The sequence below is a fragment of the Nerophis ophidion genome, linkage group LG17 (assembly GCF_033978795.1).
Source record: "Nerophis ophidion isolate RoL-2023_Sa linkage group LG17, RoL_Noph_v1.0, whole genome shotgun sequence".
Lineage (NCBI taxonomy): Eukaryota > Metazoa > Chordata > Actinopteri > Syngnathiformes > Syngnathidae > Nerophis > Nerophis ophidion.
In genome coordinates, this window is record NC_084627.1 from 3,127,137 (window position 1) to 3,150,869 (window position 23,733).

The 23,733-nt window shown below is 40.0% G+C and overlaps 1 protein-coding gene across 9 annotated transcripts in view; it reads right to left on the reverse strand.

Annotated features, from left to right (window-relative positions):
• cplane1 (ciliogenesis and planar polarity effector 1) overlaps positions 1-23,733 on the reverse strand; it is a 165,729-nt gene that overhangs the window by 52,209 nt on the left and 89,787 nt on the right. For 6 of the 9 annotated variants that reach the window (XM_061875731.1, XM_061875727.1, XM_061875732.1 and 3 more), the window contains exons 1-10: positions 20,395-20,785; positions 17,345-17,547; positions 11,970-12,105; positions 11,772-11,891; positions 9,289-9,518; positions 9,111-9,214; positions 5,501-5,657; positions 5,274-5,377; positions 5,011-5,193; positions 3,388-3,631 (exon numbers count right to left, since the gene is read on the reverse strand). In XM_061875731.1, coding sequence (XP_061731715.1) covers positions 3,388-3,631; positions 5,011-5,193; positions 5,274-5,377; positions 5,501-5,657; positions 9,111-9,214; positions 9,289-9,518; positions 11,772-11,891; positions 11,970-12,105; positions 17,345-17,425 — 1,359 coding nt within the window. In that variant the 5' untranslated portion in view covers positions 17,426-17,547; positions 20,395-20,785. Of the gene's footprint in view, positions 1-3,387; positions 3,632-5,010; positions 5,194-5,273; positions 5,378-5,500; positions 5,658-9,110; positions 9,215-9,288; positions 9,519-11,771; positions 11,892-11,969; positions 12,106-17,344; positions 17,548-20,394; positions 20,786-23,733 lie in introns of those variants that run through there. The other 3 variants (XM_061875724.1, XM_061875725.1, XM_061875726.1) reach the window with 2 other exon arrangements.

Consider the following 23,733-nt stretch of genomic DNA (forward strand, 5'->3'; position numbering starts at 1 on the left):
GCAAAACAATTACATTGGCACTAACTTAAGTGTAAAAATGCCCGTTTCATGGAAAATATACTAACAGTGTGTTCCTACAGACTGTTCATGAGCATCAAACAGAGAAATATCATGTGTTTGAATAAAAATCCTAACATTGTTGTTTGTGTAATGTTAGCACAGTATGTTTGAATAAAAAACCTAACATTGTTGTTTGTGTAATGTTAGCCCAGTAGCTCACATATATGCAAGTGTTGCTAACGTTTGTAGCCTCCTGTTCCACTCCTTAACGTTATGTTGTAAGTCAGGGGTTCTAAACCTTTTTGAACCGGGGTGTACTCAAATATTAATAAGTCATCTTTAATATCCATTCATCCATTTTCCATCCATTTTCTACCGCTTATTACGTTTGGGGTCGCTGGTGCCTAGCTCAGCTACAATCGGACGGAAGGGGGAGTACACCCTGGAGAAGTCCCCACCTCATCGCAGGGCCAACACAGATAGACAGACAACATTCACACTCAAATTCACACACTAGGGCCAATTTAATGTTGCCAATCAACCTATCCCTCGGTGCATCTTTAATAATTATATTACCTACTACAGTTTAACAGGATAAACCTTACCAAATGATATGTGTTAATCACAAAGAGTGTTATCGGGACTTAGGTCAGGCTGATTAGAAAAATAAATACTAATCAAGTATACTGAAAAAAAGAGACTAAATTAAATAATAATAAATAAATTCATGTACATACAATTTCACAGTGTTAAAATGAATACATTGTAAGCAAATAAAAAATAAATGTTTCTTAAATAAACTGTCAATAAAATTGAAGCGCGAATGAAAATAAAGCTTCATGTCATAATTTCTATGCTTAAGACACTTCTCAAGGACTTGAACTCCAGACTTCCTCTGGTTGTCTGAGATCGATATTTACAATGAACGTCCCCATAGTCAAGAAACACTGTTGTATGTGATATATTTAAATTTTCCTGAGGGAACTTTCCTGAAGGAATCAATAAAGTACTATCTATCTATATGGCATTTACATAAAAAGTGGAAAAAGTGCACAATAGCGCTTCCTTTGAGCCCCACTTTTTGTCTGTCCCAATTACGGCCCACAGCACTTTGTTTTTTATTGGCCGAGACACATTCTACAAACAAATAAAACACGCACCGAACTAGAATGTTACACACAAAAAATGCACTTGGCACTTATTTTGTAAAAATAAATGCCAAAAACAGCCATTAAATATTTATGTGATGACAAAACGTACTGTCAGCTTTGTGTTATAGGTGACAAAGTTTACTATTATAGATTAATAAAGGGGTTAAAAAAATAACAGTAAAAATAAAACAGCAAAAATACGTAACGTAATGAGAAAAATTGTTGAAATGATGATACTAATAACAATAATAACTTTCACTTATAACACAAAGCTGGTCCTAACTTTTGTTTTTAAATATATATCTGTTTTTGTCTTTGTACATAATAAAACAACTTTGAACTTTTTTGTATGGGACCCTTGGGGAAAGATTTGGGACACCCCGGCATTATTAGTATCAAATTGTCAGCTTTTTTTCTCATTACAATACAAATGTTTGCTCTTTTTTTATTACATTCTCAATGTTGTTTAGTTTATCCAAAAATATGCTACGGGCCAATAAAACTCAAACTGTGAACACCCCTGTGTTAACAATGTTTTTTTTTTGCATGGTCAAATAAATCCCAAGTTTAAAAGACATGCAATTGTCTGTCAACATTTAAATTACGAATATGTTTCATTAGAAAAGATGAAGTGCTTTATTTGGGAACATTATTTCCAGGCTTGGGCGGGCCACATAAAATGATTTAGCGGGCCAGATCTAAGTTTGACATGAGTACACTAAACTGTCCAAATTCCAGCATCAAGGCTATATTTTTGGACAAGAAACGTTCAATACACTAATGGGATAACTCTGACACGTATTGCAAATTGTTGAAAAATACTACAATAAGGGAACTTTCAGAGTTGGCCAAAGAAATCCTAGTGTATCACCTGTGATTAGAGATGTCCGATAATATCAGACTGCCGATATTATATGTGATATCGGAAATTATCGGTTTCAAAAAGTAAAATTTATGACTTTTTAAAACGCCGCTGTAAGGAGTGGTACACGGACGTAGGGAGAAGTACAGAGCGCCAATAAACCTTAGAGGCACTGCCTTTGCGTGTCGGTCCAATCACATAATATCTACGGCTTTTTACTCACACACAGAAGTGAATGCAAGGCATACTTGGTCAACAGGCATACAGGTCACACTGAGGGTGGCCATATAAACAACTTTAACACTGTTACAAATATGTGTCACACTGTGGACCCACACCAAACAAGAATGACAAACACATTTCGGGAGAACATTCCCACCGTAACACAACATAAACACAACAGAACAAATACCCAGAACCCCTTGCAGCACTAACTCTTCCGGAAAGCTACAATATACACCCCCCCACACCTCAACCCCGCCACCCCCCAACCTCCTCAGGCTCTCTCAGGGAGAGCATGACCCAAATTCCAAGCTGCTGTTTTGAGGCATGTTAAAAAAAAAATAATGCACTCAGTGCGGCGTCTTCAGTAATGCGGACGTTGTACCGATCTGTTGTGGTAAAGAAGGAGCTGAGCCGGAAGGCAAAGCTCTCAATTTACCGGTCGATCTACGTTCCCATCCTCACCTATGGTCATGAGCTTTGGGTCATGACCGAAAGGATAAGATCACGGGTACAAGCGGCCGAAATGAGTTTCCTCCGCCGTGTGGCGGGGCTCTCCCTTAGAGATAGGGTGAGAAGCTCTGCCATCCGGGAGGAACTCAAAGTAAAGCCGCTGCTCCTCCATATCGAGAGGAGCCAGATGAGGTGGTTCGGGCATCTGGTCAGGATGCCACCCGAACACCTCCCGAGGGAGGTGTTTAGGGCACGTCCAACCGGTAGGAGGCCACGGGGAAGACCCAGGACACGTTGGGAAGACTATGTCTCCCGGCTGGCCTGGAAACGCCTCGGGATCCCCCGGGAAGAGCTAGACGAAGTGGCTGGGGAGAGGGAAGTCTGGGCTTCCCTGCTTAGGCTGTTGCCCCCGCGACCCGACCTCGGATAAGCGGAAGATGATGGATGGATGGATGGACTTCAATAATAAATATGGCAGTGCCATGTTGACATTTTTTTTTACATAACTTGAGTTGATTTGTTTTGGAAAACCTTGTTACATTGTTTTATGCATCCAGCGGCGCATTACAACAAAATTAGGCATAATAATGTGTTTATTCCACGACTGTATATATCAGTATCGGTTGATATCGGAATCGGTAATTAAGAGTTGGACAATATCGGGATATCGGCAAAAAAGCCATTGTCGGAAATCTCTACCTGTGATGTATCCAGATGCTGGCTGGCCTTTTGAAGGTCCTTGCTGGTGTTATCTAACACAGTTTTCACCAGCATTGCAGCAGAAGGCCTGTTCAGAACCTTCAGCACCGTGGCCATGTAGCCGTCAGACACAATGCAGTACAAGAGGCGAGGATGCCAGGTCACAGAATAGCGCTGTCTCATTGCGTCTCGTGCTGAAACGCTGGAGCTAGAAAGAGAGGCCTCTGCTATTCCGGCCGGTGGCCTGCGGGGCAAAAAACAAAGCAGCGTTCATAAAGGGATCAGGAGACAATGGTGAAAGACTTTTGAATAAACTAGTTTATTAACAACAATGTCTTTTGGTGGTTGTGGTTTTTGGACATTTTGTAGTCATCATTATCTTTGCAAAGGCAGGAGTTTTGATAGAGATCCTTCAATTTAGGGCTGGGCGATATGGCCTTTTATTAAAATCTCGATAATTTTAGGCCACGTCACGATACACGATATATATCTCGATATTTTGCCTTAGCCTTGGATAAACACTTGATGTGTATAATCACAGCAGTATGAGGATTCTATGTGTCTACATTAAAACATTCTTGTTCAGACTGCATTAATATATGCTCATTTTAAACTTTCATGCATGCAGAGGGAAATCACAACTAAGTCAATTTACCAAAACTGTATTTATAAAAGTTATCAAGCAGTGGCACAAACATTCATGTAAATTCCAAAGCATAAAGTGTAAGATTGTCAGAGACATTTTAAAACAAGCTATCAGTGCACTTTTGTGCATGATGTCACTAAAATGACATGTCAAAACAGCACTAAATAAACTGCACTTTTTGTACAAAACACCACTGCAATAGTTTAAATCAAATAAAGTGCACTTTTGTGCATGATAACACACAAGATATTTCAATAACTGTCAAATAAAATGAGCTGCATAATAGCAAATCAAATAGTGTATGTCCTTCGCTACGTGGTAGGTTCCTGCGGACGTTATCTGCTTCTGTTTTAGACTTTTTTTTTCATACGTTGTTGATGTGGAAATGGTTGCTTGGGCATTTTGTTGGTGTGGCACCGGCCGGAGATGTTGACATGCAGAGTTTCAAGCACTCTTAAATAGCTAGCGGGTGACTTTTTAAATGATGCTACATATTAGCAGTGCTGCTACTTTTTGCAGCAACGCTTTCGCCGCATACTTGTAAAAACATCTTCCCACTTGAAGCCAAACCCCAGACCCCGTGCTGTACTTCTTGTGAATTAATTATTCTTCCTTCATTTGTTACCAGATTTGCACCTTCTTTCTCTTGTATTACCACTCGCACAGCTCCGTTAGCACCACTGCTAACGTGGCCCATTTTGCTACCTCTCTGCTCGGCGAGGGTGTGTGATGTTGCACGCGCGACAGTATGTGACGTATGTAAGAAGGTGCGCCTGTTTTAACTCTCTGTGAGAAGGAGAGACAAGAAAGAGTGGGAAACACCTGCACTGTAATGACCGCAGCTAAAAGCAACTGCGTGAGATTGTATACTTGAATATATCACGATATAGTCATTTTCTATATCCCACAGAGACAAACCCGCAATATATCGCCCATCCCTACTTCAATTGATCACGTGTTTTATTATGACGACAAACCGGTAAGTGACCAGCGGGTGCAGGGGGAGGAAGTGCGCGGGTCCAAAGTCAACTTTGCAACCGGTGCTTGTTAGCGAGAGGAGCCTGCCGAGACGAGCCAGGATGAGAAGGGCGCCTCTCTTCAGAACACAGGCGAGGAAAAGGCCATCATGTGACCAGCTTAGACCGCTCACCCAGTACGACCTAAATAGAGAGGGGGGAAAAAAACTACATTGAACTCCTGTGCAAAATCAAACTAATTGCTAATTGTATTTAGTCCATACCTTACGTATTTAGAAGGAATCGCTTCAGATTTACAACCACATCCACCAAGGCCGCTTGATACAGAGATAAAATTCTGTGTGCTCACAAATACAACCTGTGTCGCCTGAAACCAAAATAGTACATAGACTGAGAAAACCCCATTTGGACCGATAACAATGCAAATTTTAATTTCCCCTGAGGGATTAATAAAGTATTTCTGAAAAGGCAGATAGTGCTAATTGCTTACCTTGGGCTGCCGCTGGTTCAAAACGATGGCAAGTAGTTTTCCATCAGGAGAGAAGTCGGCCACCAGCGCCCCTCTGGACTTCACCGGTTGGCAGGTGGGGGTAAGACGCGACATGGGGTATGTCTTGGTGGCCCATTGTATGCTGTATCCCATGGAGCTACGCACAGAAAATGTCTGCTGGTATCAAGTGTGGGTTTACGTTATAACCGGCCTACAAAAAGCGGATCCGTGACCCCACAGGGGGTGGTCATAAAATATTTTCTTTAGCTTTTTCATCTATGGTATTTTTCCACAAACTCAAATGTTTTTAAATACACAGTAACATCGATCCAACCCAATGTAGTGTTAATAAATAGCATTGGCATGGACACCATACTCCATGTATCTTGCAGTTAAAAAAAAAATACATAAACAAACTAAATTTATAAACATACTATAACTATATAGTAGGTTTTACTACTTACGTATAAAATACTACACGGTCTAGCTTGAGCCTATCTTGCCGATACCTGCGTTCAAAGAACTCCGGCTTATTAGTGATTCCCAGAGCCCAAAAAAAGTCTGCGGGCTATAACGCGTTTTCTATTCGGGCTCCAGTACTCTGGAATTCCCACCCGGTAACAGAGATGCTACCTCAATAGAAGCATTTAAGTCCCATCTTAAAACTCATTTGTATACTCTGGCCTTTAAATAGACCCCCTTTTTAGACCAGTTGATCTGCTGTTTCTTTTCTTTTCCCCTTTGATCCCCTCTCCCTCGTGGAAGGGGGGGGGACACAAGTCCGGTGGACATAGATGAAGTGCTGGCTGTCCAGAGTTTGGACCCGGGGTGGATCGATCCCCTGTGCATCGGTTGGGGACATCTCTGTGCTGCTGACCCGTCTCCGCCTAGGATGGTCTCCTGCTGGCCCCACTATGGACTGGACTCTCACTATTATTTTAGATCCACTATGGACTGGACTCTCACATTATTATGTTAGATCCACTATGGACTGGACTCTCACTATTATGTTAGATCCACTATGGACTGGACTCTCACACTATTATGTTAGATCCACTATGGACTGGACTCTCACACTATTATGTTAGATCCACTATGGACTGGATTCTCACTATTATGTTAGATCCACTATGGACTTGATTCTCACTATTATGTTAGATCCACTATGGACTGGACTCTCACTATTATGTTAGATCCACTATGGACTGGACTCTCACACTATTATGTTAGATCCACTATTGACTGGATTCTCACTATTATGTTAGATCCACTATGGACTGGACTCTCACTATTATGTTAGATCCACTATGGACTGGACTCTCACTATTATGTTAGATCCACTATGGACTGGACTCTCACAATATTATGTTAGATCCACTATTGACTGGACTCTCACACTATTATGTTAGATCCACAATGGACTGGACTCTCACTATTATGTTAGATCCACTATGGACTGGACTCTCACTATTATGTTAGATCCACTATGGACTGGACTCTCACACTATTATGTTAGATCCACTATTGACTGGACTCTCACACTATTATGTTAGATCCACAATGGACTGGACTCTCACTATTATGTTAGATCCACTACGGACTGGACTTTCACAATATATGCTAGACCCACTCGGTGTCCATTGCATCCGGTCTCCACTGGAGGGGCGGGGTTTACCCACATTTGCAGTCTTCTCCAAGGTTTCTCATAGTCATTCTCATCGACGTCCCACTGGGTTGTGAGTTTTTCCTTGTCCTTATGTGGATGCTGAACCGCGGATGTCGTTGTGGCTTGTGCAGCCCTTTGAGACACTTGTGATTCAGGGCTATATAAAAAACATTGATTGATTCATAATACTGTATTCATGTTACCATTTAAAATAGCTAGCGATTAGCACACAAGTTGCCAGCTATTGATTCACACGGTATATGCCAACTATCGACTTGAGGACTCTAGTTGCCAACTAGCGATTTACGCAGTAGTTGCCAGATATGAATTAGTGGACTAGTTGGCGATAAACGTGCTAGTTGCTAGCAAATGAAGCTATAGTTGTCAGCTAACGATGAGCACGCCAGTTGTCAGGTAGCAATCAGTGCGGCGGTTGTTAGCTTGTGATTAGCGCACTGTTTGCCATCTAGCTATTAGCAGCACAACTGCTATTATTTGAGTATCTTAGTCTTGCACAATAACAAGGTACCTTCATGACCAGTTTAATATCAAATATTTTCTTTTACAAGATACAGTAGATAAGTGGGAGGTCCCCACTCAATCGCTCCATCGGTTTAAGGGTCCTCGGCCGGGACAACGTTGAAGACCTCTGGTGTTGGTATAGTCATATGGTGTCTTTGTTTTGAGTGGAAGTTTAAGTTAAAAAAAATGTGTTTAAGGATTGGTTTGTTTATGAAGCTTGATGTGATTTCTGTTATTTTAGAAGAGTCCATTGACAGTCATGATTTAGTCAATTTAATTATAGTGCTCGGTAAAAGGTTTATTTTTAAGGCCAAAAACAGAAATTCACTTCGTATTACTTTCCTTAAAAATGTATTCAGTATTTATTGACTTTAGAAAGTTACTGTATATGGTTGAAACCGATAATGATGCCAAAAAACATAAAATAAGATGGAAAGTCCTCAAATGCTTATTTTGAAAATGTAATTTTGTTATTAGATTATATGCAATCTGTTGTTGAGTTCCCTAATTTTGAGTGTACATAAATGAAGGTGTGTGTTGCTGAGTCTGACCTGGACATAATCTGGACTGTACATAAACGCTTATTTTGAAAATGTAGTGAAGAGAAGTGAATATTTATATAGCGCTTTTCTCTAGTGACTCAAAGCGCTTTTACATAGTGAAACCCAATATCTAAGTTACATTTAAACCAGTGTGGGTGGCACTGGGAGCAGGTGTGTAAAGTGTCTTGCCCAAGGACACAACGGCAGTGACTAGGATGACGGAAGCGGGAATCGAACCTGCAACCCTCAAGTTGCTGGCACGGCCGCTCTACCAACCGAGCTATGCCCCTCTGTAACTTTGTTTACAGATTATACGCAATATGTTGTTGAGTTCCCTAATTTTGAGTGTACATAAATGAAGGTGTGTGTTGCTGAGCCCGACCTTGACACAATCTGGACTGGACTCGGTTTTAAGAACCCCTTGAAACAATCTAATTTCGTTGACAACCATGTCTGGTGAAGATAGGGTCCTTTTTAAAAAAATTAAATTAAAAAAAAGATAAATAAATTTAAAACATTTTCTTGAATAAAAAAGAAAGTAAAACAATACAAAAACAGTTACATAGAAACTAGTAATTAATGAAAATTAGTAAAATTAACTGTTAAAGCTTAGTATTATTAGTGGATCAGCAGCACACACAATCATGTGTGTATCCCTTGCACATTGTATTGATATATATTGTAGGAACCAGAATATTAATAACAGAATCAAAACAACCCTTTTGTGTGAATGAGTGTAAATGGGGGAGGGAGGTTTTTTGGGTTAGTGCACTAATTGTAATTGAATCTTGTGTTTTTTATGTTGATTTAATAAAAATAAAAATAAAAAATAAATAAATTTAAAAAAAAAAGACCTCTGTATTATACCATGCTTCCTCACCTCAAGTTCATGTAGTCGTCCATCCACTGGACTTTGAGGCAGGTGATAATTAGCTTCTTCCCACATGTGAATACAAACGCTGATAGGCAGATATCCCCCATAGACTGCAACAAAAATACATCCATACTGAGCACTTCAAGGCAGGGATGGATGTCATTCATCAGCATTGGAAGCAAACCTCGGTCTTGGAAAAGATGGTACACTGGGATGTTTCTTTGTCTTTTATGGAGGGCAGAAGGGAATCGTGAAGCGGCTGCATTTCAGCCCATCGCCCCTTAATGGTGTTGACGGACATCTCCGCCAGGTCTCTGATGTCCGTGCACTCCCATAAGAACAGTTGCGCCGATGTGGAGACCACCAGGACGCGCACCCCGTCGCCTGACACCTGGACGGTCAGCCGAGCATTTCCTGCAAAAATGCATCAACAAACAAAACAAACACTGCATTAAGTATAGTGAGGGAGAGTAGTTTTACTGTATTTTAGTTTTATGCTAAATTTGGATAAGTAAAAATGCTGAAATGTTACTTAAAGGGGTCCTAGTATACAACACCAACTTGTTTACCTCTTGTTGTGTATTTGAGATCCCTATAAGTCCCTAAAAATTGTAATCAAACCATTGAGGCATGGCAGAGATATTTATAAAACAATCTTGCCTTCCTCCATACTTCCTCTAAACAAGCCGTCTGGAATTTGAGTAGCGAGTGACGTCAGCGGATAACTAAATACTTGGTCAAGTTTTACCCAAAAAGCTTTGCGCAAGTGCGCTATTGTCGTAAATATGTTCCTTCTTTTTTTCTATCCTCGTTGTGGGGCAGACAGTCCCGTAAATGCACATGCGTCCTCTGCTGTTGTCATTTTTAATACAAAGTATTAGTGTATAGTTAGAACTTATATCTGTCAGCAAACTCCATATGGAAGCACTAAAAACTACAAAAACATGGGGAAAAGACATCATTTCATAAAGAAAGGTAAAACAAAAGTAGCAAACAGAAGGAAAAATGGATAAAAAAATAGCCCGACAATGTCGGACAAACAGAAATGCACGCAGCCATGGTTTTTTTTTTTTTTACAGCGGAAGTCACTGCTTCTTCTAAATAAAATCCTGATAGAACGGTCAGAAAAAGGTTGGTAAACGTATACAAAAATTAATCCATGCAAAATTTGGACCAAAGAACCACCATTCCATATTACAGGATGTGTTTTAAATGTACACACAAATCATAATATGACCCCTTTCCCACATTTCCAGTAGTTACTAAAGGTTTTGTGGTGGGGACAGTTCAACCCTAGAGCAAATTAATTATCCTTACATTATTTATTTTGGGAGAAATTGTACTCTTAAAGTGTGTTTTACTTGAAGTTAACACTTCCTTGGATAGCAGTAATCAATGCAAATTGCATAATATTTTAAAAGTCCCATTTTAAGCAAAATTGACTGTTTAACGATATCATACCTGAATATGTGTCCCTGGTGCCTTTTTATCAGAACGAAATGTTAGAAAAATCAACCATCTGCTTCAATTGTTTGTTATAGGAGGAGCTCAGATAGCAACATTACAAAATCCAGGCTTTCACGACATCATGAAGCAAAAATCTCTAATTTTATGGACATGTTTCCCACCTGTGGCTAAATGAACCTACTCAGTATAAACCCTTCACTTCAAATATTTGAGAAGGAAAAATGTACTTTGTTTTTTAATCCATGTGTTTCCTCAACACACACACACAGTGTTGCAATGACTAATGTGTTCTATGTATGAATGCATGCGTGTGCATCATATCACCAAGCATTACTCTGTACTACGTATGGAAGCTTAGTATTATTTTCTTAAAGAAACCTCCACAAAAAGACGCACACGGCAATAATCTACAAAGCAGCAGTTGTGTCATTTTTAAAGCCATTCTTTATTTGTGTCATAAATGTCGTCCCTAATTATTATTGTTGTTTGTGGAAAGCATGATTGTCGTTTTTGAGTTAAGAGAAATATGTTGTGAATTTCTGATTGGTTGATCGGTGTTGTTACGGTGTGAAAATTGTAATGGGATATTTAGGATCAAATGGGAAAAAACAAAATGATCAAGGAGGAAAAAGGTGTTATTGTGAATATTTGTTTGTTTGAACTGGACTGAAATCGTTGCCAACACAACTCAACCTTTTTGTGTTGTATACTCAGTTTGTCGCTCAAAAAATATTATTTGAAATATCAAGAGGAGTCACTGAAGGCATCACAACTATGACACCTGTGAAGTGAAAACCCTTTCAGGTGACTACCTCTTGAAGCTCATCGAGAGAATGTCAAGAGTGTGCAAAGCAGTAATAAGAGCAAAGGGTGGCTATTTTGAAGAAACTAAAACATAAAACATGTTTTCAGTTATTTCACCTTTTTTAGACTTAGACTTCATTTTATTGTAATTCAAATTTGAACTTTGCAGTACAGATAAGAACAAAATTTTGTTGCATTAGCTAATTTTTTTTGTTAAGTACATAACTCCACATGTTCATTCATAGTTTTGATGCCTTCAGTGACAATCTACAATGTAAATAGTCATGGAAATAAAGAAAACCCATTGAATGAGAAGGTGTGTACAAATATTTGGCCTGTACTTTATATCAAAATTTGCATCTTAAAAACATGTAGTCAGTCAGCAGTAACTTTTACCTCGGATATCAGAAATCAACTGAACAACTTCAGGCACAGCTGTGGTCGTCTTTAACAAGTCCTTATCCCTGTTCCATAAAAAGAGCTCTCCCGTGCCCAAAAGTCCACAGAACCACAAACCTGGAAAACACACAAAAGGGAAGTTTGTATCACAAAGAAAAGGTGAATAATCCTCAGGTTGAACCCAGGTGATGTCACCATTGCGAGACGGAGCCATCGTCACCACATTGTTTAGCATTGGGTGAAGTTTCGGGGTCTTCTTCTTGGTGCGACCGGAGACCATGTTGATCTCGCTGAGCCTTTTGTCATCCAACAGGAAGACGGACTCCTTCTCCTGCAGGATGACAGGGTTTATGAACATTTCACGGGAAGTGATTTAGCTCAGTAGAAGCATTTAATTCCCATCTTAAAATTAATTTGTATACTGTAGCCTTTAAATAGACCCCCTCCTTTTAGACCAGTTGATCTGCCGTTTCTTTTCTGCTCCACAGGTTCGGTGGCCACGGATGAAGCGCTGGCTGTCCGCTCGTCTGTGCATCGGTTAGGGACATCTATGCCGTGCTGACCTCTCTTTGCTCGGGATTGTCTCCTGCTGGCCTCACTATGGACTGGACTCTCACTATTATGTTAGATTCTAACATAATAGTGAGAGTCCAGTCCATAGTGGGGCCAGCAGGAGACCATCAATATGGACTGGACTCTCACTATTATGTTAGACTCTAACATAATAGTGAGAGTCCAGTCCATAGTGGATCTAACATAATAGTGACAGTCCAGTCCATAGTGGATCTAATCTAATAGTGAGAGTTCAGTCCATAGTGGATCTAACATAATAGTGAGAGTCCAGTCCATAGTGGATCCAACATAATAGTGACAGTCCAGTCCATAATGGATCTAATATAATAGTGAGAGTTCAGTCCATAGTGGATCTAACATAATAGTGAGAGTCCAGTCCATAGTTGATCTCACATAATAGTGACAGTCCAGTCCATAGTAGATCTAATACAGGGGTCCCAATTGCGGCCCGCGAGACGTTTTTTTGCGGCCCCCTACCTTTATATAAAAGTATATAGTTAGTACGGCCCGCAAGTTTTGTATGAACGGCACTTGACAGCGTTGTGTTATTTGGGTCCAAAATGGCTCTTTCAACGTTCTGGGTTGCCTACCCCTGCGTTAGTGGAAAAGCGGCAAATGAGTGAAAGCGACAGAGACGAGGGTTTTTCTTACGTGCCTGGCTGCAGTCCCACCGCGACACCTGTCCGTCAGTAATAACAGTTCCTGATAACCTGGACCAATTCAAACTGATATTTGTTTTTTTTATTGTTTAATTTGCATTTCCTCACACGATGAACACTACATATATTTCTATATAACGCCGGATAACACTCCGGGAGCCCTCACTTTTTTTTGCGCTCGCCATCCTGGTACTTTTTTGACCGACCGCCAGGTTGCTGTAGGAAGGAAAAGCGGAACGACACACATTTCGGAAATAACATTATTCCACAACTCCAAACATGTCTTTTTCAAAGCCTGCAGTGAAGAGAAAGGTTTGTGATGAGCAAAGACAATTCCAGGAAAAGTGGGAGATGCAATATTTCTTTGTTGAGCACAGGGGCACCCCGACGTGTCTTATTTGCACAGAGAAAGTTGCAGAGCACAAGGAATACAAGTTGAAACGTCATTATACAACTAGACATGCTGAGGAGTATGCAACATTTTTTTTTTAGAAATCTCTTCTTGCGGCCCAGCCCCACCCAGACTCTGCATCCAGTGACCTCCAGGTAAAGTGAGTTTGAGACCCCTGTGCTAGAGAATGAAGAGTGTTTACTCCGCATGTCAACGTCGGAACACCGCAGAGGCCACCACAGTGTATATGATTATTTTACTTTTTATTCATAGCTGTATGTAGAAGTGGCTGGTTGCATCAGCTCCGCTACTTTAATGTCTTTCATGTCCTTAGTGTTCTTTGATGTCTGATGTTTCCCTTTTACACACATGTAAGAGGGATGTGTACTATGGCTATTAGTTGTTTTTTTCCCCTTGGCCTCGGTCTGGACCCCCTCTCCAGGGGCCCAGACTTAGACCGATTTTTTCATTTTATTTTAATCTTTTATTTTTTCTCCCATTCCCCCCATTTGTTTACCTACATCTCACCTTTTTTGTAAGGGGCGCCGGAAGATGGCAGACCCGTCAGCGATCCTGTTCTGTCTCCCTGTAATGTTTGTCTGATCTTGAATGGGATTGTGCTGAAATTTTAATTTCCCCTCGGGGATTAATAAAGTATGTCTGATTCTGATTCTGATCTCCGTTCTATGCCACACGCCCACACCGACAAAATGCCGAGGCAAACATTTCCAGATCAACACCGTATGAAAAAAATAGTCAACAACAAAACCTACCACATAGCAAAGGATGAACACTATTTGATTTCCAATTACGCAGCTCATTTTTATTTGACAGTTATTGAAATATATTGTGTGATATCAACCACAAAAGTGCACCTTTTTTTTTTAAACTATTGTAGTGGCGTTCTGTTGTTTTGATTTGTCATCTTAGGGACAGCATGCACAAAAGTGCACTAATAGCTTGTTTGAAAATGTCTCTGACATTCTTGCACTTTCTGTTTTGGAAATGACACCAGGGATCAATAAAGTTCTTTCTATTTTATTCTATTCTATACATGCATGTTTGTGCCACTGCTTAATAAATGTTTAATAAATACACTTTTGGTCAATTGACTTAGTTGTGATTTCCCTCTCTGCATGAAAGTTTAAAATGAGCATATATTAATGCAGTATGAACAAGAATGTTTTAATGTAATCACATAGAATCATCATACTGCTGTGATTATATGCATCAAGTGTTCATTCAAGGCTAAGGCAAAATATTGAGATATATATCGTGTGTCGCGATATGGCCTAAAAATATTGAAATTTAAAAAAGGCCATATCGCCCAGCCCTAGTTAGATCCACTATGGACTGGACTCTCACACTATTACGTTAGATCCACTATGGACTGGACTCTCACACTAATATGTTGGATCCACTATGGACTGGACTCTCACACTATTATGTTGGATCCACTATGGACTGGACTCTCACACTATTATGTTAGATGCACTATGGACTTGACTCTCATACTAATATGTTGGATCCACTATGGACTGGACTCTCACACTATTATGTTAGATCCACTGTGGACTGGACTCTCACTATTATGTTAGATCCACTATGGACTGGACTCTCACACTATTATGTTAGATCCACTATGGACTGGACTCTCATACTAATATGTTGGATCCACTATGGACTGGACTCTCACACTATTATGTTAGATCCACTGTGGACTGGACTCTCACACTAATATGTTGGATCCACTATGGAATGGACTCTCACTATTATGTTAGATCCACTATGGACTGGACTCTCACACTATTATGTTAGATCCACTATGGACTGGACTCTCATACTAATATGTTGGATCCACTATGGACTGGACTCTCACACTATTATGTTAGATCCACTGTGGACTGGACTCTCACACTAATATGTTGGATCCACTATGGACTGGACTCTCACTATTATGTTAGATCCACTATGGACTGGACTCTCACACTATTATGTTAGATCCACTATGGACTGGACTCTCACACTAATATGTTGGATCCACTATGGACTGGATTCTCACACTATTATGTTAGTCCACTATGGACTGGACTCTCACTATTATGTTAGATCCACTATGGACTGGACTCTCACACTATTATGTTAAATACACTGTGGACTGGACTCCCACTATTCTGTTAGATCCACTATGAACTGAACTCTCACTATTATGTCAGATTCACTATGGACTAGACTCTCACTATTATGTCAGATTCACTATGGACTGGACTCTCACTATTATGTTAAATCCACTACGGACTGGACTGTCACTATTATGTTAGATCCACTATGGACTGGACTCTCACTATTATGTTAAATCCACTACGGACTGGACTGTCACTATTATGTTAGATCCACTATGGACTGGACTCTCGCTATTATGTTAGATCCACTATGGACTGGACTCTCGCTATTATGTTAGATCCACTATGGACTGGACTCTCACACTATTATGTTAGATCCACTATGGACTGGACTCTCTCACTAATATGTTGGATCCACTATGGACTGGACTCTCACTGTTATGTTGGATCCACTATGGACTGGACTCTCATATTATGTTACATCCACTATGGACTGGACTCTCACTATTATGTTAGATCCACTATGGACTGGACTCTCACACTATTATGTTAAATCCACTATGGACTGGACTCCCACTATTCTGTTAGATCCACTATGAACCGGACTCTCACTATTATGTCAAATTCACTATGGACTAGACTCTCACTATTATGTCAGATTCACTATGGACTAGACTCTCACTATTATGTTAGATCCACTATGGACTGGACTCTCACTATTATGTTAAATCCACTACGGACTGGACTGTCACTATTATGTTAGATCCACTACGGACTGGACACTCACTATTATGTTAGATCCACTATGGACTGGACTCTCACTATTATGTTAGATCCACTATGGACTGGACTCTCACACTATTATGTTAGATCCACTATGGACTGGACTCTCGCTATTATGTTAGATCCACTATGGACTGGACTCTCACTATTATGTTGGATCCACTATGGACTGGACTCTCACTATTATGTTAGATCCACTATGGACTGGACTCTCACTATTATGTTAGATCCACTATGGACTGGACTCTCACACTATTATGTTAAATCCACTATGGACTGGACTCCCACTATTCTGTTAGATCCACTATGAACCGGACTCTCACTATTATGTCAAATTCACTATGGACTAGACTCTCACTATTATGTCAGATTCACTATGGACTAGACTCTCACTATTATGTTAGATCCACTATGGACTGGACTCTCACTATTATGTTAAATCCACTACGGACTGGACTGTCACTATTATGCTAGATCCACTACGGACTGGACACTCACTATTATGTTAGATCCACTATGGACTGGACTCTCACTATTATGTTAGATCCACTATGGACTGGACTCTCACACTATTATGTTAGATCCACTATGGACTGGACTCTCTCACTATTATGTTAGATCCACTATGGACTGGACTCTCACACTATTATGTTAGATCCACTATGGACTGGACTCTCGCTATTATGTTAGATCCACTATGGACTGGACTCTCACTATTATGTTGGATCCACTATGGACTGGACTCTCACTATTATGTTAGATCCACTATGGACTGGACTCTCACTATTATGTTAGATCCACTATGGACTGGACTCTCACAATATTATACTAGATCCACTCGACGTCCATTGCACCGGTCTTCTGGGGCACATCTGCGGTCCCCTCCAAGGTTTCTCATTGTCCCATTGGGTTGAGTTTTTCCTTGCCCTGATGTGGGATCTGAGCCGAGGATGTCGTTGTGACTTGTACAGCCCTTTGAGACACTCGTGACTTAGGGCTGTATAAGTAAACATTTCTTGATTGATTGATTATTCTTCTCACCTGTCCGAGCCAGCAGAAGCGCGGCCATGGCTTCTTTCGCTTGATGCTGGAGGACAAAACAACCTCTAGCTTCAGTTCCATGGTGCCGGTGAGGAAACATTCAGTGGTGATCTCCAGGAAGGCTGCATTGATATTCCCACACGGGATATGACTTCTTCTCTATAGCAGCTCATCTCCAGTTGCCGGGGGAAGTAACACGCCGCCTACAATGAAGAATAGAAGAATGGTGTTGTTGAAATTGTAAGCGTCAGCATTAATTTGTATTTATTTACAAACCCTGTTTCCATATAAGTTGGGAAATTGTGTTAGATGTAAATATAAACAGAATACAATGATTTGCAAATCATTTTCAACCCATATTCAGTTGAATATGCTACAAAGACAACATATTTGATGCTCAAACTGATAAACACTTTTTTTTTTGTGCAAATAATCATTAACTTTAGAATTTGATGCCAGCAACACGTGACAAGGAAGTTGGGAAAGGTGGCAAAAAATACTGATAAAGTTGAGGAATTCTCATCAAACACTTATTTGGAACATCCCACAGGTGTGCAGGCTAATTGGGAACAGGTGGGTGCCATGATTGGGTATAAAAACAGCTTCCGTGAAATGCTCAGTCATTCACAAACAAGGATTGGGAAACAGTCACCATCCATCCATCCATTTTCTACCGCTTATTCCCTTTCGGGGTCGCGGGGGGCGCTGGCGCCTATCTCAGCTACAATCGGGCGGAAGGCGGGGTACACCCTGGACAAGTCGCCACCTCATCGCAGGGCCAACACAGATAGACAGACAACATTCACACTCACATTCACACACTAGGGCCAATTTAGTGTTGCCAATCAACCTATCCCCAGGTGCATGTCTTTGGAAGTGGGAGGAAGCCGGAGTACCCGGAGGGAACCCACGCATTCACGGGGAGAACATGCAAACTCCACACAGAAAGATCCCGAGCCTGGATTTGAACCCAGGACTGCAGGACCTTTGTATTGTGAGGCAGACGCACTAACCCCTCTGCCACCGTGAAGCCCGAAACAGTCACCACATTGTGAAAAAATGTGTGAACAAATCGTCAAACAGTTTAAAAACAACATTTCTCAACGGGCTATTGCAAGGAATTTAGGAATTTCCCCATCTATGGTCCGTAATACCATCAAAAGGTTCATTGAATCTGGAGAAATCACTGCACGTAAGCGATGATATAACGGACCTTCGTTACCTCAGGCGGTACTGCACCAAAAAGCGACATCAGTGTGTAAAAGATATCACCACATGGGCTCAAGAACACTTCAGAAAATCATTGTCAGCAACTACAGTTTGTCGCTACATCTGTAAGTGCAAGTTAAAACTCTACTATGCAAGGCCAAAGCCATTTATTAAGGATGCCCAGAAACGCTGTTGGCTTCGCTGGACCTGAGCTCAGCTAAGATGGACTGATGCAAAGTGGAAAAGTGTTCTTTGGTCTGACGATTCCACATTTCAAATTGTTTTTTGGAAACGGTAAACGTCGTGTCCTCCGGACCAAAGAGAAAAAGAACCATCAGGACTGTTCTAGGTGCAAAGTTGAAAAGCCAGCATCTGTGATGGTATGGAGGTATACTAGTGGCCAAGTCATGGGTAACTTACACATCTGTGAAGGCACCGTTAATGCTGAACGGTACATACAGCATTTGGAGCAATATACACATTACACCTGTACTGGCTCACCTGCACTGGCTTCCTGTGCACTTAAGATGTGACTTTAAGGTTTTACTACTTACGTATAAAATACTACACGGTCTAGCTCCATCCTATCTTGCCCATTGTATTGTACCATATGTCCCGGCAAGAAATCTGCGTTCAAAGGACTCCGGCTTATTAGTGATTCCCAAAGCCCAAAAAAAGTCTGCGGGCTATAGAGCTTTTTCATTTCGGGCTCCAGTACTCTGGAATGCCCTCCCGGTAAAAGTTCGAGATGCCACCTCAGTAGAAACATTTAAGTCTCACTTTAAAACTCATTTGTATACTCTAGCCTTTAAATAAACTCCCTTTTTAGACCAGTTGATCTGCTGTTTCTTTTCTTTTTCTCCTATGTCCCACTCTCCCTTGTGGAGGGGGTCCGGTCCGATCCGGTGGCCATGTACTGCTCGCCTGTGTATCGGCTGGGGACATCTCTGCGCTGCTGATCCGCCTCCGCTTGTGTTGGATCCGCTTTGGACTGGACTCTTGCGACTGTGTTGGATCCATTATGGATTGAACTTTCACAGTATCATGTTAGACCCGCTCGACATCCATTGCTTTCCTCCTCTCCAAGGTTCTCATAGTCATCATTGTCACAGACGTCCCACTGGGTGTGAGTTTTCCTTGCCATTATGTGGACCTACCGAGGATGTCGTAGTGGTTTGTGTTGTGGTTTGTGCAGCCCTTTGAGACACTAGTGATTTAGGGCTATATAAGTAAACATTGATTGATTGATTGATTGATTGATATGTTGCCATCCAAGCAACGTTATCATAGACGCCCTTGCTTATTTCAACAAGACAATACCAAGTCACTTGTTACAACAGCATGGCTTCATAGTAAAAGACTGCGGGTACTAGACTGGCTTGCCTGCAGTCCAGACCTGTCTCCCATTGAGAATGTGTGGCGCATTATGAAGCCTAAAATACCACAACGGAGACCCTGGACTGTTGAACAACTTAAACTGTACATAAAACCACAATGGCAAAGAATTGTACCTGAAAAGCTTAAAAAATGTCTCTCCTCAGTTCCCAAAGGTTTATTAAGTGTTGTTAAAAGAAAAGGTGATGTAACACAGTGGTGAACATGCCCTTTCCCAACTACTTTGGCACGTGTTGCAGCCATGAAATTTTAAGTTAATTATTATTTTCAAAAGAAAATATGGTTTATGACTTTGAACATCAAATATGTTGTCTTCGTAGCATATTCAACTGAATATGGGTTGAAAATGATTTGCAAATCATTGTATTCCGTTTATATTTACATCTAACACAAGTTCCCAACTCATATGGAAACGGGGTTTGTAGTAAAAATTAGCTTGTACAAACCCTGCTTAGGTTGAAACGCCCTTTTCACCACGACCACTGCCATCTTTATTTGGGCCATTCGGAGTACTTAGTTTGTCTTTTCCACCTGTTCAAACTCTTAAATAATGTCTTTGTTCTGCCGCTTTGTCGAGTACTCACACACACATAGCGGTTGTTAGCATTAGCCACCTAGCTACTGGGAGGCGCGGGTCAAGATGAGAAACCCTGACCGGATTTTTGTTGTACTTACATGTTCGCTTTTTTAACACCGTTTTACTTCGATGGCTGAAGAAGAGCCGTGATAGCGCATTTAACGCTGAATAAAGATAAATATTTCGAAACTCCCTCCGTTTCGCAGGGAAAACATATTTCCCATGATCCTCTTGGAGGAAGCTTCCAGCCGTTGCCGTAGAAACATGGGGGCGTGGTCGGGATGACGTCACCGAAAGCGGTTCGGGTTTTTTTTTATTTCTGTTTTGTTCCGCCTCTAAAAACAAATAAACTGTGAAAACGATGATGCTGTGTTTCAAATTGAAGTTATTTACTGAAATTGAGTGAGCCTATGGCTTTGCACTTTGTATACATATATATATATATATATATATATATATATATATATATATATATATATATATATATATATATATATATATATATATTTTTTATTTTTATTTTTATTTTTATTTTTTTTTTTTAGTTTTATTATAATTTTTTGTATTCTATTTTAGTTACTTTGAATTTGCAACCCCCTGGCGCTGTTTTATTTTGTACTGTTTTCGTACAGTTTTGTACTTATTTTGATATTGTTTCTCGTCTGTAAATGTGGAAATGTATAAATGAAAGTTAAAAAAAATGTTTTGTTTTGTTCATGCCTTTAAAAAACACTACATTAAAACACTCTCTACCTCTAACAACCTCTAAAACACTCTCTACCTCTAACAACAACAAAAAAGCTGTGAAAACGACGATGCTGAGTTCAAAATGTAAGCTATTTACTGAAATTGAGTGAGCCTATGACTTTGCACTTTGTTTATTTTATATATATATATATATATATATATATATATATATAAACATATATATACTAAATTGGCCTTAGTGTGTGAATGTGAGTGTGAATGCTGTCTGTCTATCTGTGTTGGCCCTGCGAAGAAGTGGCAACTTGTCCAGGGTGTACCTCGCCTTCCGCCCGATTGTAGCTGAGATAGGTACCAGCGCCTCCCGCGACCCCAAAAGGGGAATAAGTGGTAGAAAATGGATGGATGAATATATATATATATTTATTTATATATATATATATATATATATATATATATATATATATATATATATGTATATATATATATATATATATATATATATATATATATATATGGCGCTGTTTTATTTTGTACTGCTTTGTACTGTTTTTGTACTTGTTTTGATTATTGTCTCTCGTCTGTTTGTAAATGTTGTAATTTATAAATAAAAGTAAAAAAATATATATATATTTTGTTTTGTTCAAGCCTTTACAAAAGATTTACAACTCTACATTAAAACACTCTCTACCTCCAACAACAACAAAAGCTGTGAAAGCAACGATGCTGTGTTCCAAATTTAAGTTATTTACTGAAATTGAGTAATAAACAAATTGCACTTTGTTTATTATATAAATATATATATTTTTGGATTCTATTTTAGTTACTTTGAATTTACAAACCCCTGGCGCTGTTTTGTACTGTTTTTGTTAATTGTTTGTTGTCTGTTTGTAAATGTTGGAATTTATAAAAATTATAAAAAAAAGGTTAAAAAAAAATATTGGTTGGTTCATTTATTTCTAAACTTTCTATAAAACAAAGTATACATATACAAATGATACATCCAGCCATCCATTTTTTTCTACCGCTTGTCCCTCTCGGACACACTGTCTCTAACAATTGGGAAGGTTTGTGTCATGTTTGTCCTCAAACACAAAAAACATACTAATACATAAAGAAATATGTTTCTCTGATCTTTTTTCCATTTTTAATCCTTTTTTTAAAAAAATGCTCCAGGGAGTCACATCCAGTTCTTGGGTTGCTGACCCCTGGTATATAAGTAAATGTAGCACATTTGATAACACACACAATATCTTTTACAGCATTCAGGTAATAAAGGTAATGTTAATAACAACATCATAATAGGGCAATTTCAAAATATTACTATCCATCCATCCATCCATTTTCTACCGCTTGAATGCTGGAGCCTATTTCAGCTACAATCGGGCGGAAGGCGGTGTGCACCCTGGACAAGTCGCCACCTCATCGCAGGACCCACACAGATAGACATACCCCTCCCACATTTTCCTACCCACTTCAAATGTTCCAACATGAAAACATTCCTCTTAATCAGAAAAAAAAAACTACCGTATTTCTTTGAATTTCCGCCGGGGCGCTAATTAATTTAAAACCTCTTCTCACTCCTGCACTTACCAAAGGCATGCGGTAAAAGTAAGCATGCGCTAATTATTTAAAAACTTATTCTCACTCCGGCACTTACCAAAGGCATGCAGTAAAAATTTGAGTGTGATGTAAGCTTGGACCTTAAATCCTACTGAATAGCTCTTAATCTTCTTCCCTTTATGCGATTTCAAATTACCGGTATTGAAATTAGCCTCCTCCATTTTGAAAATGATGACAGGGGAAGTGTCACTCGTGACATCACGAGTTTGACCCGGCAGTAATTCAAGGCAGGCGCATGCTATATATACCCGGCGGCAATTCAAGGAAATACGATAAGTTGTTTTTTGAACAGCTTGCTTGATCTAAAAATCTCTGTTGCAGCTGTTACGGTAAAATGGCTGCAAATGTTGCAGCCAAAAATGCAAACTTCAAACATGCGTTCAAAAAATATTACTATTAACCAATAAAAAAAAAAAAAAAGTGTCACTTGCCAGGTGAGGTTTACTTTGAAATCTGTGGTGCAGGCAAGCACCTTCCAGTAGGTGGAGACATGTTACAATGCATATTTGTGTGCCCTTGCATGAACAGGAGGTGTGTGTGTGTGTGTGTGTGTGTGTGTGTGTGTGTGTGTGTGTGTGTGTGTGTGTGTGTGTGTGTGTGTGTGTGTGTGTGTGTGTGTGTGTCCAAAATACATCAGCACTTTTTGGGGTCACATGTTTTGCTTGATGTGCACTTTATCGAATCTACTTCACGTATCGACCCAGAAAGCACCATGTCATAGTGTCTCTCATTAACATATTCAGGAAGTTAATGTGTTGTCGTTACTTATATTCAAATACGGATGTCCTCGCCCCTTTTTATTAGGGGGCTTCAGTTGCCTGCCAGGTGCAGATTGAGCTCTGAATTGAGTGTAAAAGCCAGGCTCACTCTGGTCCTATAG